Genomic DNA, 17,490 nt, shown 5'->3' with positions numbered 1-17,490 from the left:
CATTCCCCATCCTCCATACGTAGGCTGGTAGCAGTTTTTCATGTCTTCTTCCAAAAAAAAGTGACTGCACATACAGGCCCATATTTGGGATGAATCTGTATTTGGACCTGCCCTTGTTTCTGCCTCTCAATAACACACACCAGGGATCTTTCCACATCAGTCCACATGGATTTGCCTCACTCCTTTTTAACAGCTCTCTAGTATTCCATTGTAAGGCCTCGCAATCATTCACTTAGTCCACTGTGGGTAAACAGGCCCTATCACTGTACAGAACTGCTTCCCAGTGGGCCTGTCAGGGTCAGTTCTGAAATGCACCCCAAGAGGTCACGAATTAATTGACCTTGGGCCATTTGGAATTTGCTCCCCCCGAAAATTTCATTTTCACGGAGTTTAAACCGAGATGCCTATTTACAACCAGAAAGGTCAACAGGGTCAGTTGGTTCTTAAAGCTGCTCTTGTAGATATTGAAGAAAATACCTACCTTATTTTGCCACACATCTGAAGAATCTCAAGTCTACAAAAGGGCATTTTCAAATAAGTTAAAAGGGGGAAGAGGCACAGATTCAATCAGTTTAGATTACCTATCCCTTTTATTCGGTAAGCTCTGACGGATGAATAAGACCCTCTCCCCATCTTCCCAGAGCTCACGGTCCGCTGAGGGAGATGGAAAGCACAGGGAAGTGACGTAGCTACTGTCATCAAGGACTGACAACTACCAATCGCGTCTGGCAACCAGAAACCATGGTGGATTCAGAAGTGTGCTTGCTAGAGAGTGGCAGAGGGCAGTAGATGGGGGCGGGAGGAGAGACGCCAGGCGAGAGGCACCACAACAGCAAAAGGAGGAGGGAGCTCGAGGAGGGAGGGCCCTGTCTCCCGTGTCCTGCGCCTCTGTGCCCCCGGCAGAGTGCAGCAGGAGCGCATGGCCCTGCCTGGGCAGGAGAAAGGGGGTAGAACTGGGCTGGCGCCCAGGCACCTGCATTTCGGTGCGAGCCGCAGTGCTTCTGTGCACAGACACTCCTCTGGAAGTTCGCTGATTCCGCCGCGGGCACCAATGACAAGTGCACTTCCCTGCTGGCGCACACGTTATACTTTGTGACTACTTGGCTGTGTTTGCCGACAGACTGTAAGCATCAGGAGGGCAGAAGCCATGGCAACTTGCTCACCGTTGTCTCCCCTGCAATACAGCCAGGCACACAGTAGGTGCTTAGTAAAAACAGTATTTATGGAATAACAAATGGCTGAACACTGCCCTAGACTTTGTTAAACCAACATAGACTGAGAGGTAAAAACTAATTTCCAGTAACAAGGCAGCTGTTTTACCTGGTAACCCTTGACATTATTACCCGCAGCCATTCAGACGATTGGCAACTATCAACTATCCTAAACGGTGCCTTTGTCATTTAACCACCCTGAGCCTCAAGTTTCAGGTGCCAAGGACTGAAAGGCCCCTTTATCTCTGCGGGGACCACGGCCAGCCGGACCGAGGCAGCAGAACCAGGATTTCCTGCACGGCTTCTTGCCCTCTTTCTCCCATTACTCAACTCAACGTATTTGCCAACCAAACTGCTGACCCGTCACCCTCCTCACTGCTCCCCCCAAGAGTTTCTATTTTTATTCTTCAGACATGCATACGTGTGTGAGTGTGTGTGTGTGTGTATCAACTTTTTCCGCCCAACAAACCATATACACCCCTTCCCTTCTGTTCCGAGGTCTCATTTCACTGCCAGACCTGAGGATGTCCTTACAGTCGGACAGTGGCTGCGCTTTGCTGCAGCAAGATGAGCAGAAGGTCTCTCCAAAATTAATTTTTTAATCCGCTGCCTTAGGAATAAGGAGATTTTTGAGTTCAATCATCCAGCTTAAGTGCTAGCGAGCAGTTTCATCAGGTTAGAGGAGGCTTAGGAATTTTCCACAGGGTGCTTTTTCTCAGCAGGATGTAAGCTACAGCAATTGCTCTGACAGTTGCAGCTGTTAAGTGATCTGCTCGCCCTAGCCGCTCGGGGGGAGTGGACGGCTCCGGCTTGCTGCTCACCATAGTCAGCAGGGGCCAGGGAGTGTAAGGTTCTCCTTTCCCCACTAGAAGCTGAACTCTTGGAGGCCGAGTGTATACCTTTGTATACTCGGTGCCTTTTCCAGAGCACACAATGAATACCTGTGGCTGTTGAAATACATTCAGCAGACAAGAGCCACCATTCACACGCCCTGGGGTTTGTGAGCCATGATGTCGAGGCCTGGAGTGCTGAGTTCTGGGTTCCACTGTGATCCCCAGCACAGGCACTGTCTGTGGAGCGGACTGGCAGGCTGCTCTTGCCGAAGCTCTGGCGTTGACTTTGCAGCTCTTGCCAAGCTTTGAGAGGTCACCCCGAAACTCCCACCCAGCAGGTCGCTGGAGGAGAAGCCTGCCTACTGACTGAGGGCTGCCGAGACTCATGTTTCTTGGAGGAGAAAAACAGCATCAGCACATTGCTCCAAAACCAGAATCTTCCCTGCTGAGGATGTCAGGGGCCTTGGGAGCATAAGGAACTGATCACCTAGGCTGAAACTGCCAAACTAATCTGAGCGCGATGCTCTCATCTTTCGATCTTATGTCAAAGGGAAGCCGATCGTCATACTAAGGCCACTAAGCCCAGTCCCCAGAGCCTACAGAAAACGTGGAAAATCAAAATTAATAAATGTTACTCAAACGTCTATTTCATTAATTGCTAAACTTAGCATTCTTAAAATTCCATTGAAAACAATTTGTACATTTAATTTCCTCCCCAAGAGTTCTCAAATGTTCCTGATAAATGCCGGAAACTGTCTAGTCACAAGAAATAACAGGAGTTACTAGAGCTAAATCTCAAAGAAAAGTGATGAAAATTCTTTTGCAAGACTTTACCACGGAAAACATATTTAATTCTTTTGATATGCCATGAAGTGGGGCCTCCATAAATGACAGTGTCCGGGGCCTATTCAAGTATTAAGTACTAATGAATTAGGACTATTTCAAAACAGCAATGTGTTCTTCTCTTTCATATTAAATGGAGCATTAACAAATAAAAATAAGTAAAAGCCCACATGCAAATATTTCCATTAATACGTGCCTGTCTTCCTTTCTCTTCCTCTCAGAACTTCCCTATGGGGTGTCCCCAAATTCCCATCCCATAGACAGCCTGCGGCCCAGAGTGACATACGTCCTGTGGATGACAGCTCTGACAGCTGCTGGCGAAAGCCCCCGAGGGAACCAGAGGGAATTTTGTCAGCAAGGTAAGAAGCGACTTTAAAGACAGAGAGTCCACCCTGGGCTGGTGTGGCGTGGGGATGAGCAGATTTTCTTTAACTTGCTCGTTACTTTGCTGCTGCTACACCTTTCTGCTTGCTATTTCCTCTATCTGGAGCACCCTACCACCTCTGTGTCTGCTGGGACACACGGTCTACCCGCTTTTCAAAACTTTCCTCTTCCAGGAAGGCTTCCCAAATGCGTCTCCATATTTCCTTCATAATGCACTACATTTGACCCACGTTCAAAACTCTGATTCCAGCAGGCAGGCACTGGTATCTGTTTCTCTCCATCTCTTCTTCCGCAAGGTCTGGAATGGCACCCCGCACAGAGTCCTTGTTCCCTCAATATCTTTTCAATGAATGATGAGAATGATCTCAACAAGAGCAGCTGTTGCGTATCCCAGTCATTATGCACGTCACTGCGTCAGCTGCTTCGCATGCTGTGTTAGTTTGCTGGGTCTCCTGTAACAAAGCACCACAACCTGAGCGGCTCAACAGCAGAAACTTATGTTCTCAAAGTTCTAGAGGCTGGAAGTCTGAGATCGAGGTGTCTGCAGAGCTGGTTTCTTCTGAGGGCCGAGAGAATTGGCTCCACGCCTCCCGCCTTGCTCACCTTGGTGACAATCTCTGGTGTTCTTTGCCGTGTAGATCTCTGCCTTCATCTTCACATGGAGTTCACCTTGTGTGTGTCTGTGTATTCAAATTTCCCCTTTTTATAAGGACACTGGTCATATGGGTTTAGGGGTCACCCATGCCAGTCTGATTTCATCTAACTAATTACATCTGCAATGACCCTATTCCCAAATAAGGCCACTTTCTGCGGCACTGGAGGTTAGGACTTCAACATCTGAATTTGGAGTGGGAGGACACAATTTGACCCTTATAGCACTTGCTTTTGCTCAGTTAATCCTGACCACGACCATGTAAAGTGTCTGCTGTACGTGATTGTCCCTAGCCACACTACCAGGCACTCAAAAGGAAATGAATAAAGGAATGAGGGATTAGGGTGCCTTTTTACAAGTGCAGAAAGATTACCCCCGGTCATGGAGGCGGTAAACGGCAGAACTACAGGTCAGACTCAGACCTGCGTTAGTTAAGGTGGCGTCTATGAAGAAGTGACCCAGCAACATGAGCTCCCAGCAGCTAAGTTACGCTGCTCTCTCTGGCAGCACTAGTTTGCATCTGCTCCAAGCATAAAACAAGCTGTTCTTGCTTTGTGACACGGAGTATCAAGTTGATCATTCAGGACTTTGTCGTTCTGTGCCAGGTCCATCTCTACAGGGAAAACTGACAAGCCCTCTCCTCATCTCCCAGCGCTCCTCTGAAAGTTAACCTGTGAGCAATTAGTTGGATTAAGGACTCAGTGTCTGTCTACTCTGGTACTCCAGACTTGTCCCACCTGCCCGGAAGGAAGGCAGATGCTGGAGAAATGTGAGATTGTGCCGACAGTGTGGCGTGGTGACAGGGCTGCCTGCGTTAACTCCCCGTCCGGCCCTGGTAGCACACGTCTCCTGGGGGCCAGCGGGTCTCTGGCTTCTAGTGCCCCTGCTCACCTCCCTCCCAGCCTGTCCTTCACTCTGTCAGAAGAATCTTTCTGCAAGACCCTTGGTGCTGACCTTCCACCTCTCGTTCCCACCCATCAGTGGTCCCCGAAGGGCCTTCAAGCTAGAAGTCAAACTGCTCCGTTCCCAGGCCTGCATGATCTGGTCCTGTTCACCCATCTAGCTGTGTCCTCTGCCGCGCCCTCCTCACTCGGACTGGAAGCAGACCCAGACTAACTGTAGTTGCCAGCAAGTGCTGCCCCGCTTCTCCTTCCATGCCTTTGCATAGTTCTGTCTAGTCTGCGCTTCCCTAACCTGTCCACTTAGCCGACTCCTAGCCATCCTTCAGCCCTAAACTCTTGACACTATGCCTTTTGGGAAAGCTTCCTGAGCTGCTCGTGAGGCCATTTCCTACACTATTCTCTGCTCCGCTGCCTTGTACATACCTGTTTTTATGTGTATCCCAGGGTACTGTGGTTTACTGTTTACATGTTTACACATCTGTCTCCTGGACTATAGTCATGACTTCTAAAGACAGCAGAGTCCACGTCCTATTCATCTTTGTATCCTAGCACTGAATAGGGCCTGCGACATGGTTAATACTCAATAAATATTGGATGAATTAATGAATAATTCCAACATGTAGTGAAATGCTGTAGTTCTTTTCAAAGGAAGGAACTGGAACAATTTCAAAGACCCTAGTTAGACAGCGGGCTTATCCAATGGTTTGGTAAAATTAATGGCTACCATTTCTCAAGGGCCTCCTACGTTCAGATGCATTGCCATGTGCTTTAAATACACCATCTCTAACCTGCACAACAACCTACAAGGTGGACATCATCACTCACCTTTTATAGATCAAGAGGCTGAGGTCCACAGATCACATGTCAGTCAGGGGTCGGGCCAGGACTGAGTTCAGGACTCCCAGGTCACAACCAGTGCTTCGTCCATCACGGCCCCTTTCCTTCTGCCCCTGAGAGAAAGGAGCCTGGTAGCGCTGGAGCTCCTCCCTTAGAATCATAGAAACTGCCCCCCTCAGGGCCCCTTCTCCCTAACCGAATGGACAAAAGCGGGTTGGCCTTGTTCCGGAGCTCAGCTACCCAACAGCTGTGGGGAGGCCCAGACGGTTCACACAGGAGTCAGCGCTGTGACATGCTCGTCGAAGATAACTCAGTCACAGGGTGTGCTAACTTTGCAGGGAGAGCCAGCTGGAGCACGTTTGTGGCACCGAGCATTTGCATTGCTGTCATCACGGTGGGCATTTTCTCAGTGCGCTACTTCCGGCAAAAGTGAGTTGGTTACACCTGCCAATTTGGCAAATGTATTTTTTAAAGTGATAATAGCTGTTGCTGCTATGAGTCAAAGAAATGGACAGTCTCATACACTGCTGGGGGCAGACTGAATTTATTCAACTTTTTTGGGTGTGGTATGTTAACTTCTAAAAAATATTATACCTTTGACCTAGCAATTCCTAACTAGAAGTTTATTATAAGTATATCATAGGTGTATGCAGATATTTAGTGGCAACATGTTCACTGAAGTATTATTCATTAAAGGAAAACAATTTGAAACCTAAATGCCCAATGATATGAAATCAGTTAACTAAATCACGATATATCTCATGCTATACAGCATATTATGCATCCATTAAAGATGATGTAGAAGAAAATTAAATGGTATGAGTATATGGTATATTATATTTTATAAAAAGCAGGTTGCAAAACAATATGTACTTTCATTTTTTAAAAGTAATGCATACGCACATGCATACATATGCAAGATATATGCTAGCGTTAAATTTGGTTGTATATAACATAAAAAGCCAAAATAACACGATTTAAATGAGCTGACAGTTTCTCACCCAAGTGGAGGAAGTGAACTCAGGTGAAGAGCTGGTGCAGTCGCTCCAGAGTCATCAGGGACCTTTCTGTTCCACCGTCCTGACGCTGGCTTCCATCCTCCAGCTCCCCTCATGGTCCCACGCTGTAGGAGCTATAGCCATCATGTGGGCATTCCACAACTAGAGAGAGAAGAAAGGAGGGTCCCACACTTCCCTTTTCAGGGGACACCACATGAAGGCGTCATACATGACAGTTTTGCTTACATCTCATTGGCCAGAACTTGGTGAGGCAAGGGAGGCTTAAAATTGTGGTCTTTCAGCTGGGTTCACTGTCATCCCAATAAATCAGAGTCTTCTTCCTAAGAGGAGAAAATGGGTGTTGGGTGGCAACTGGGGCCCCAAGAATATACACGAAAATATTAATAGCAGTATCAGGGGACAAAATCATAGGTGATTTTAGTTCTATTTAACTGTATTTTCTAAAATTTCTTTAGTAAACATGCATTATTTTGTAAAGAGAGGTTTTTTTAATGTTAGTTACTTAATACAAAGCTTTCTTCAGATGTGTAAAGTAAGAGAAGAGGTCAAAATAAAACTAGGTCAAAGTCATTCTACTAACCATTGAACTTGTCTGAAAGGCTTAGAATTTATTGAAGCTCCATGTATGACACTTCAAAGCAGAGCTCTCTTTAGGGAGACTCTGAAAAAATTTAACTCAAAAAGAGTCAGCTAAGATCAGATGCATCCTCTGCACGGAAATAGTATCAGTTAGGGTGAAAGCTTCTGCTGTGAAAAAAAAAAAAAAAAATGAAAAGAGGCCCCAAAATATAGTGGCTTTAATAAAATAGTTTATTTCTCTTCCGTGTAATAGTTCTGAGGTTAGTCCCCAGGTTGGTTGGCAGCTGTGCTCCTCCAGGTCACTTAGGGACCCAGTTTCTTCTATGTTATTGGCTCACCACCCCTTGGGCACCGTCGTCATCTGCACCATCTAGACTAGGTCACAGGTACCTCTTCTCACATTTCTTTGGAGAAAAACTAGTCACGTGGCCACATCTCTTGCTTCAAAGGGCTTAACACACCCTAGAAGCCTACCTTTCTTATTAAACATCAAAGCTTATTAAAGCCAAGTCTTGAAGATGTTTCATATTGGTCTTGAATTTAAAAAAAAATAGTCAAAATATTTGAGTCACATGCATTTATAAGAAACATTTTTAGGATTTTTTTTCCTTTTCACATGATAAAAGTAATATAAACTCATCTTTAAATAGTTTCAAAAACCCAGAGATGTAAAAAATTTTAAAAAGACCTACCTTTCCTCTGACCACCCAATACAATCCTGTTAGCAGTCTGGTTATTTCCCTATGGTATTTTTTTCTTGGCATTTTTTTTTACATGGTTATGTTCAAGCTATGTATACCATTTATATCCTGTTTTGTTGTTTAGTTTTACTTTTTTTCTTTCCCTATTTTAGCATAATAATTTACCTGTCATTAGACACTCTTTATAAACATTCTAAGGAACTAACTAGTAAGCTCCCCACAGGTGGGGGCAGTCTGCTTGTCCGCTGTTCCATCCGCAGCATGCGCACTGTGCTGCTCCTGCATTAGAGGTTCAATCAGTGTTTGCTGACTGAGGGCCTGGCTGCACAGTGACAGCTCGACATTACACTGAGCAGAGCCCCATCGTTTATTTAGCAAACCCAAGTGGTTGCATCAGGACCCCTTGTCATCTCTCCGAACTTCACAGCACACAAGTCCAGCCTTGGACGACGCGGCATCTCTCTCCTTCAGTGTTCATATCTTACTCACTTGCACACCCCCAGACTGAACACCCCCACCTTGAAGTCGCTGCACTAAGAACCTGTGCACACTTCACCAGGTGTCACTGTTTTCTTTATCTACAGGGTGTTTGCTCTCCTGTCTGCCCTCAGAACTCAGTGGTGTAGCAGAGAAATTCCGGACCCAGCGAATAGCACTTGGGCCAAGAAATACCTGCTTGTGGAGGTAAGGTGTGAAGCCTGGGCGGTCAGAGGAGGGGCTTCTAGTGATCAGCACGCCTAAGTTTCCCACTGTAGCTACGAGGAAACCTGGTTGCTGAAGTCACTCATCCTAGGCTGCCATCTGGGCCAACGCTCCCGTGGCGCAGGAGCTCCCTGAAGCTTACGACCAAAAATCTACAAGACCCACAGCCGTTCATTCCTCTCTAGGCCTTATGTCCCCTCCTCACCTCAACTCACTTTAAAAGAAATGAAAAAGCAAGTATTCTTGCCACTGACTCATCCAAATTCAAGAGATCTGAAGCTTTACCACAATGTTCCCGGCCCTGTGTGAACACAGAACAGGTAAATAGAGCCCAGACCATTTTGGTCTTGGCGGGAAGCCAGCAAATCATTCCACTGTGCAAGGAAAAGGTTTGCAAGGAGAGGTTGCTTGGCGGGCAGATGAGAGAGTTGAGAGTAAAGGAAGTGAAGAGAGCCGCTGCCATGCAGCTATGGAGGTGAGACAGCTCACAGTGGGCCTGATGTCCGTCTCGGGCGCAGGGTCTGCAAGTGGAAGGCATCTGAATCAGGTGCAAGACTGTGCATTTAAGGGGGGCAAAGGGAAGGAGGTGGTATGCCGGGATCTTCCCATCGCCTGGGGCCCCGACAGCCCCGCCCTCCTCTTCTCCCTCTCACAGCCCTCCTCCTTAGCCACCAGAGCACTCCGTCGTCCACGCCCTTGCTCAGGCCAGACGCCAGTGGTCCCAGCTGCTGCTCAGGGGAAGAGCTGGTGGGCTCAGCCACGCCTGCCTCAGTAGGGACTGAGGTCACTGCTGTTTGGTGCCATTGAAATAAGGCTTGGACGCAAATCCCACTTCTGCCACTTACTGTGTGGATGACCCTTGGGCAACTTGCCTGATGGCCTGAGCCCTGACTTCATCCTCTGTAAAACAGGAATTGACATATCTCCCGTGTACACTGTTGTGAGGGTAAGCAAGGTGCCATGTACAGCATACAAGGCAAGGATTGTTACCTTCTTCCCAAGAAGACTCGTATTTAAAGTCTCATCTCTCTATCGAAGGGTTTTGTCCCTTTAAGTTATGATGGCAAGAACAGTAATAATAACAGTAGCTAATACATATATACTTTCAAAAATGATATATTTATATATCATATACATGATAGATAATTAAATATATAATTCTATTATATATTTATATGTTTATAAGACATATATTACATATGTATTACTTTCTATATGCTAGGCATTTTTAAAAACCTTTTTCATGCATTAATATCTAATCCATTCAACAGCTTTTGAGGTTGTATTATTATTCTCATCCTCATTTTTCAGATGAGGAAACAGCCACAGAGGACTAAGTAACTTACCCAACGTTAGTCAGCCAGTAAATGGTGAATCCTGGATTCACACAGTAGCATGTGCTGAAGGCCATTATCTGCACCCTCAAAGGTCTTTATATGTTATATACATCCACAGTCTACACCCTCAGGGGTCTTTATACGTCATATACGTCCACATTGTCTACGTCCTCAAAGATCTTTAAGCACAGGATGAGGCAGTGTTTCTGGCAGTCAACACCCCTAGCTGAACAGATTAACTAAAGAGGTGGTCACACACGGGGCCCTCCCCCAGTGGCAATGACATGATGACCTACAGGAAGGCAGTCGATAGAGATGCCACCGCTAGGGTTAGAGGGGAGTCAGTACCAGGAGTCGAATCCACGGAGCCTTCAGATCTCTCTCTCCCAGTGCGGAGATTCCAGGTCCCCCGCCTGACAGCCTGAAATAGCACACGGGGAGCAGCGCTGGGTCCGTCGCCGACACCTGGCTCCCAGGCTGGTGGCTTTGGCGTCGTGGGCTGTTTGCCCCTGCCTGGGCATGAGGGGAGACAGAGGCTGCAGAGCCACTGAAGGGCCTGTAAAAAGCCTAGAAGAAATGCTGAGAAAGACACGCAAAGAGTTAGAGAAAGTAATACAGGGAAAAGGTAACAGAAACTGCCACATACATGCCCAAAGCCGCATAGTATCCATATGTTCACTGCAGCATTACAGATAGAAGCCAAAAACTGGGCGTGATGTAACCTGCCACCGGGAGGGCAGATTAGACATTTGGGTCCATCCATACAACAGGATATTATGCAACTACTGAAAAAAATGAGATCTACATGTGTCTAAAAATCTCTAAGATATTTAAGTGAAAAAAAGCAAAGTTTGTAACAGTTGTCTAAACTGGGTTCTCACTTATATAAAAAGGAGGGAGATTTTACACACACCCCTCCAGCACATGCACAGGATATTTCTGGAAGCTTCCATATGAAACTGATATTGGTGGTTGCCTTTGGGGAGGGGAAGGGGGATATGAGGGCCACTTAATTTTATTACAAATTTCCTTTTAAGTCTTAAATTTTTTTACAAAATTGTGTGCATGTATTTCTCTTGCAAAAATAACTGGTGAATTAGAAAATTGGAAGAAATTTAGCTTAAACATAGCATCTGTGACGAGGGCCTCGAGGCAGCCTCAGACCCCAGGTCGCCTGACCCTTGAGGCGGGTAGACTGTTTAAAGATTCAAACCGCGCTCCCAGTGACAGGCTGAGGCCGACTTCAGAAACACGATAGTCTTCCATCTCCAACAAATGTGCTGCCATTTCTTAAGATGTGGCTAAAAAAACACGTGTCATGACAGCTCTGGAGGAAAAGGCCAAATGATAGAGGGGATCACTGGGACGTTATCCCTTTTGAGCTTGTAAAAGCTTAAAATAGTGTGCGTGAGGTCCCTGGGCCAACATCGACCTCAGAGGCTTGCCCAGGGACTCGCCGGCCGGAGGCCTGCCTTGTCAGAGCTCCGAGGGGCAGCCTGTCTGCACTGCCACGGCTTCCCAGAGGCCGCATGAACGCCTCACCTGGGCAGCCCGCAGCCGGTTCCGCGCCTGGGTTCACGCCCCCACGTCTGTGGCAGTGGCGCTTGGGGAGCTCTGCTTCCCAGAGCCACAGGATGTTCCAAGCCAGACCAACGTGCCGGGGCCAGTTGGGGCAGCGACTGGAAAGGAGCAGGCTCCTGAAAGAGAAACACACACACATCCCCTCTAGCTTGTCGGGGCCCTCTGTGAAAGTCCACCCTGAGATGGCACCATCACCCACTTTTTGGACACTCGCCACACCCAAGGCAAGAAAGGACAGCAGAGGCCAAATCACTCTTGCACAATTTGGCATTTAACACACAAGGGAACCGAAGGCCAGAGAGGTTGATGGAGTTTCCCAAGCTGTAGGGTGTGGGAGCTGGGACTAGTCCTACCGGTTTGCCCTGTCCCAAGGCTATTTTTTTGTCATCCTATTCCTCCCTTAAGACATGGTCCCTCCTCATAGATGACTTATGGACACGTAAAAAAAAAAGTGACAGTACAAAGCGTTCATGTGCCAAGAACCTCCTGGGTGGTCTCCTTGCTGGCTGTTGTAGGAGGGCAGTGGAGGGAATGCTCACTAGGGGCTTCATGAAAGAGAAAGGCGTCAGGCAGGAGGTGGCGCAGCCAACAGAAGCAAGGGTGGAGGCTGGCAGTGACCGCGCAAGTGTGGTGGCACTGAGAAGGTGTGTTTAGTGAGACCAGGACAGTGTGCCTACGACAGCTCCTGAGCGGAAACATGGGGAGGTGCAGGAAGGTGCAGGAACCTGACTGCCTAGCTAAGGGCTGGAAGCTTTACCGCGCATGGAAGCCTGGGTCATTAAACTAGGAGCTCTGCCTTAGAGAGACCAGGCAGTCAGCGTGGGCGAGTTTCGAGGAGGTAAGGAGAGCCCAATAAAGTCTATTAAAAGAAATGTTAGTAAAGTGCTTGAACTTGGACTTGGGAATCAGCAGTAAGTTTGGGAAGGAAAGAAATAAGACACTGAAGAGCTGGTAGCTGATGTGAGGCTGAAAAAGAGAAAGTAATCAAGAGAAGTAACAGAGAAAATTAGCTGGAGGGCAAAAAGGATGAAAATTTCTCCCAAAAACTTAGCCTGGAGGGGTCTTTCTTAAGAACAGAACTGATGAGGATATTACCCTGCCTAAGACCTTTCAGGGGTTGTATCAAAGCCCAAACTCCTTAGCATCCCTGAGAAGTCCCTTCATCACGTGACCTCCTCCTATTTCTGAAGCCTCAGTTTGCCTGTCAAAAGGAAAGAACCAGCAGGTTCTAGAATAGACCAGTCCTCCTTACCCACCACCTCCCTACCTGGAAAATACTATGTATCTGTCAGGAGGCAGCTCCAATGTGAGCCTTTTACGTCCTCCCTGCCTCCTCCCCGAGCCAGAGGCAAGCTCAGCCTTCCCTTGGCACCCACCGCGCCCTCTCTCCTGGAGGAACAGCAGCCAGTGCAGTTGGGTTAGAGGCTGAGCAGCGTGGTGCTTCGCTCACACTGAAAGGAGTCCATGGCTCCTGCCTGTGTGCGTCCCCAACAACGCTGGCTGCTTCTCCTGCCTTGCAAAGCCAAGGGCCCAGTGTCCCGCTGCAAGCTGACTAGACAGTGCAGGCTGGGAGGCCTTTGGGGACCCTGGTTAAGTTGGTTGTCAGGGCTACTAACACAGCCACACGAGCCTCTTCCTCTGCTCTCTCAGGAGAAGACACAGCTGCCCTTGGACAGGGTCCTGACAGACTGGCCCCGTCTGGAAGAACCTGAGCCCCTGGTCATCAGCGAAGTCCTTCATCAAGTGACCTCAGGCTTCGGACATCCCCATCGCCCCAACTGGCCGGAAAAGGGACGAGGAGTCCAAAGTCACTACACCTCTGAGGAGGACACGGGGTCCAGCGCCTCGAGCCCACCACCTCCAAGGGCTCTCACAGCAGAGACAGGACAACTAGTGAATCTGTACAAGGTGCTGGGGGGCAGGAGCCCCGACTCCAAGCCGGGAAACCCAGCGGGCCCCTTGACAGTCCTGCCCGTGGACTACCTTCCCACCGAGGGCTACTTACCCTCCAACATGGACTATCTCCCTTCCCACGAGGCTGCTGTAACTGGCCCCGGGGAGGCACTGGAGCCGCAGCCCATCGCCCTCTCCATTTTCCCCTCAAGTCCCCTTCACCCGCTCACCTTCTCCTGTGGTGAAAAGCTGACTCTGGATCGGTTAAGGATGGGGTGCGGCTCCCTCATGCTATGAGTGGCAAAGCTCGAAGCTTGGCAAGTCAGCGTGCCCCTAGCCAGCACAGCATACCTGATCTACCCAGCCCCTTGCTGCAGGGTCATCACGTCTGGGTGCTGCCATCGGGCCTGCTTGCAGCTAGAGGGCAGGCAAGCCAGCTCAGGGTGACTTGGGAACTGAGAGTTGGTGGTAACCCATACTTCATCCTGCCCTCTCCAGACCCTTAGATTACATCCTCCACCATGTGGACCCAGAGACTCCAATCTGGGTTCCGGCAACTGTCTTGGCTATTTTGGCCAGAAGGGGAAAGGAGAGTGGAAACCAGAACTCTTGCCAGCAACGGCAAACAGCCCACACGACCATTCATGCAACAACTATTCGTAAGGCAGCTACTCCATACGAGGACTTATCTAGATCAGTACTGTCCAATAGGCCTTTCTGAGATAAAAATGAGCTGTTTGTCTGCACTGTACAAGAGTAGACACTAACCACATTAACTACTGACCACTTTGCAGTGTGTCTAGTATGACTGAGGAACTGAATTTTTATTGTAAATTTCAAGTCACCACCGATACTGGCTACCGTGTTGGGGAGCACAGCTCTATCACGGATTTCTAGTGAGCATTAGAGGGAACCTTCAGAACAGATCAATTTAGTTCTCCAGATGAGGATATAAAAGACCCTGATGAAGGCCAATGAAAGGGCTCCCAGGACGGTCATGACCGTCCTCATTTGCGGAAGCCTAACAATGTACCTTCTTCCTAATGTTGCTAGTTTGTTTTGCCTTCATCCTTTCAGAGAATCAAGAGCAGCTTGATGGTGGCAAGCTACTGTAAACCCACCACAGGACCCCAGGCAAGCAGCCTCCCTCTCGGAACTCTGATGTCTTACCAAGGTGGGGCCCGAGGCTCTCCAACCCCGCTCTCTCCTTTCTGCTGCAGCAGGTGCTGCCTTCAGGACCAGGACTACCTCAGGGTCTAAGACCCACACCACCAAGTTTGCACTCAAAACTTGTCCCCTTCTCGCAAAGGCATCTGCTTTCCCTCCCCAGAAAGACTGAGCTGGTCCTCAGAGAGCTCAAGCTGAGCCTGGAAGATACTTCTCTTCTCCCCAGCACACACTTGGAACGTGATCCACGTTCTACTCCTTTCAAGCTGTGGCCCCTGGCCTGTCACTTTCCTCTCGCCCATCGCTGCCTCTGTCCCTTCACTATAGGCACTTCTGCTAAGCTGCCAGGGCAAGAGTCTTGGCTAAGTGCTAATAGTTCTCTTCCCAAAAGAACAGGATGAGAGGCCCAAGAATCTTTTTCTTAAATCCCTGTCAAGCCTAGGGCCTACCCGCTACGGCCATCCCACCCAAACACTGGAGCTCAGGCGGCTTTGGTTTATCAGACGTCCCTCAGAGCTCTGAAAACCGAAGCAGTGAACACGTGCTCTGCGTATTCATCCGTGCTTCCTGCCAGTCCAGACAAGTTAGTTCTGCACTTTCTTTGAAAAACTTAAGCTCTTTCCTTCCATCTCCATTCTACCCTATTCAGCAGCTGCACAGCACCCCAACACCACGGTTCTCGGCAGCTCAGCAGCTTCAGCTTTGGCTTGTCTGCACCCAGGATGTGATGCCCCCCATTAGTTTTCAATAGGCCATGACAGACAAGGCCACCTCCTCAGCAGGCCAATCTATCACCTCTTGACAATGGGAGCCAACATTTTTCTTCCAAAAGTCATGCCAACACTTGACATTCTGAGAAATGTGTTAGGCAATTTTGTCGTTGTGCGAACATCAGAGTGCACTTACACAAACCCAGATGGTACAGCCTGCTACACACCTAGGCTCTGTGGTACTAAACTTATGGGACCGCTGTTGTATATGGTTTGTCGTTGAGCGCAACACTGATGTGGCCTCTATGCAGCACGTGACTGTACCTGTTTCTCCTACTTTGATTTCCTTGACTACCTGCTATCCATCTTAAGTCTCTGCTCCCCTCCCTCCTTGGTCCCAATACCCAACTCCCAGTCTCCCTTTGATCCCCCAGACCCTTTCCCTTCCTTTAAAGCCCAGGCAATACTGCAGTCATTTGTTTTCCTAAAAAAGTAAACAAAACAAAACAAATAAAAACGTTTAAAGGGAGACTTTCTTGACTCCAAAGGCTCCTTCTAAGAATGCAAGGCCTTAGTGCCTCCCCTAGTGTGATGCCCACACCACTTACTTCCTCTACTGGACTCGCAATAACTTGAAGACAGGAAGCATGACACTCTGTTTCCCCAGCACCATACCTGGCTATCCATAGTAGGCTATCAACAAAAAGCCAAATGTGTCACCTGTCACCACTTTCATCTCACTCCTTCTTTTCCAGAGGCCAGTACAGCAGTCTCTGCTTCCTCTTTACGGCTACAATTGAGTCTGTCTGTTCCTCTTCATTCCCAACCCCCATTCTACCCCACTGTTCACTGACGGCACCGCTATAATACACGGGGCCGTGTCTTATTTTAAATACCTATTTGAGCATGCCTTTGGCTGCTCACTCTGCCAGATAAGATGTCCTCTTTCATGAATGACAGAGGATGGTGACCTCGCTCTACCCTTGCCCCAAGTAGTTTTCACAACCCTCCTCCCCCCCTACACAAAATCCCAAACCAGGTTGCCTAGTTCCACCAGGGCTAGGTGCAGCTCACCAATATTCACACAGCCAGGCTTGCATTCCTCAGGAAAATTAGCAATGATTTAAATCCTCACTCCTGATGGACATCCTAAAGTCAACCCAGAAATCTCTGCTCTCTTAAAACATCAAATTCCTTGATCTCTGGGACCTAAACACTACAAATAGAGTCCAACTGCATTCTTAATGGATTCCTAGTCATGTCCACCATTAATTCTTGTGTAGAGATCCTTACCTTGAATTGTTCCTTAAGGGGCCCTCTTTCCCAGAAGCCAGAGATTCTATTTCCTGGGCTTTTGTCTTCCTTACAGGCAATATGAAAGTCAAACTAGTGTTATCTAGTTCTTTCCCTTTGCTGCCTTTTCCCCTCCACCCTGTCCCAATCTCTCTGTTTCCTTTAATAGCCTACAGGGACAACACCAATGCCCTGAAGCCAGGGAGAGAGATCAAGCTAGGCATTCTCTTCTGGTCAATGCGCCCTGTCCAGTCCTTGGTTTTTCTCCATCAAGCTCTTTGTCTTTCACCTGATGCCTTGTCATCTGTCCCAGTATTGCTGCTCAAGCCTTCCAAAGGAGCCCTGTTTTTCTCTTCCTAGCATGCAGATGTTCACATTAGCCACCCTCATGAAAAGCTGACAGGTGAACCCTCAAGTAAATCACTCTCTAGAGTAAGAGATCAGAAAGGTCTCTTCTTCCCCCTAAAAAAAGGTAAGCAATTCCATTAATTGGCTAATTGATGATGAAAAGAAACAAGTCAGATCTTTACATCACAGCCTATACTGGAATAAATTTCCACTTAAAACTTTGCAGGGGCCAACCCCATGGCTGAGTGGTTAAGTTTGCGCGCTCCGCTTCGGCAGCCCAAGTTTTGGATCCTGGGCATGGACATGGCACCACTCATGAGGCCATGTTGAGGCAGCGTCCCACATGCCACAACTAGAACGACTCACAACTAAAATATACAACTATGTACTGGGGGGATTTGAGGAGGGAAAAAAAAAAAAGATTGGCAACAGTTGTTAGCTCAGGTGCCAATCTTTAGGAAAAACCAAAAAAATTTTGCAAAGCTCACATACATGAAA

The 17,490-nt window shown here is 48.1% G+C and overlaps 1 protein-coding gene and 1 long non-coding RNA gene across 8 annotated transcripts in view; one reads left to right on the top strand and one right to left on the bottom strand.

The window, feature by feature from the left end:
• The window catches only part of IL12RB2 (interleukin 12 receptor subunit beta 2), a 76,377-nt gene extending 59,162 nt beyond the window's left edge, over positions 1-17,215 (top strand). For 4 of the 7 annotated variants that reach the window (XM_023641888.2, XM_005610509.4, XM_070268866.1 and 1 more), the window contains 5 exons: positions 3,109-3,246; positions 6,001-6,091; positions 8,546-8,645; positions 8,849-8,983; positions 13,232-14,250. In XM_023641888.2, the coding sequence (XP_023497656.2) occupies positions 3,109-3,246; positions 6,001-6,091; positions 8,546-8,645; positions 8,849-8,983; positions 13,232-13,771 (1,004 nt within the window). In that variant the 3' untranslated portion in view covers positions 13,772-14,250. Of the gene's footprint in view, positions 1-3,108; positions 3,247-6,000; positions 6,092-8,545; positions 8,646-8,848; positions 8,984-13,231 lie in introns of all 7 variants that reach the window. The other 3 variants (XM_070268869.1, XM_070268868.1, XM_001499968.5) reach the window with 1 other exon arrangement.
• Positions 572-13,233, bottom strand: LOC102148316 (uncharacterized). Its single transcript, XR_290356.4, has 7 exons — positions 11,543-13,233; positions 10,349-10,579; positions 7,262-7,428; positions 6,907-7,001; positions 6,664-6,822; positions 5,651-5,775; positions 572-1,174 (listed from the first exon to the last, which is right to left on the bottom strand). It is a non-coding gene; the product is annotated as an uncharacterized lncRNA (long non-coding RNA).
• Positions 17,216-17,490: the final 275 nt, after the last annotated feature.

Source organism: Equus caballus, chromosome 5 (assembly GCF_041296265.1).
Source record: "Equus caballus isolate H_3958 breed thoroughbred chromosome 5, TB-T2T, whole genome shotgun sequence".
NCBI classification, from domain to species: domain Eukaryota; kingdom Metazoa; phylum Chordata; class Mammalia; order Perissodactyla; family Equidae; genus Equus; species Equus caballus.
The sequence above is the reverse complement of the archived record's forward strand: the minus strand, read 5'-3'. Positions and strand labels throughout refer to the sequence as shown.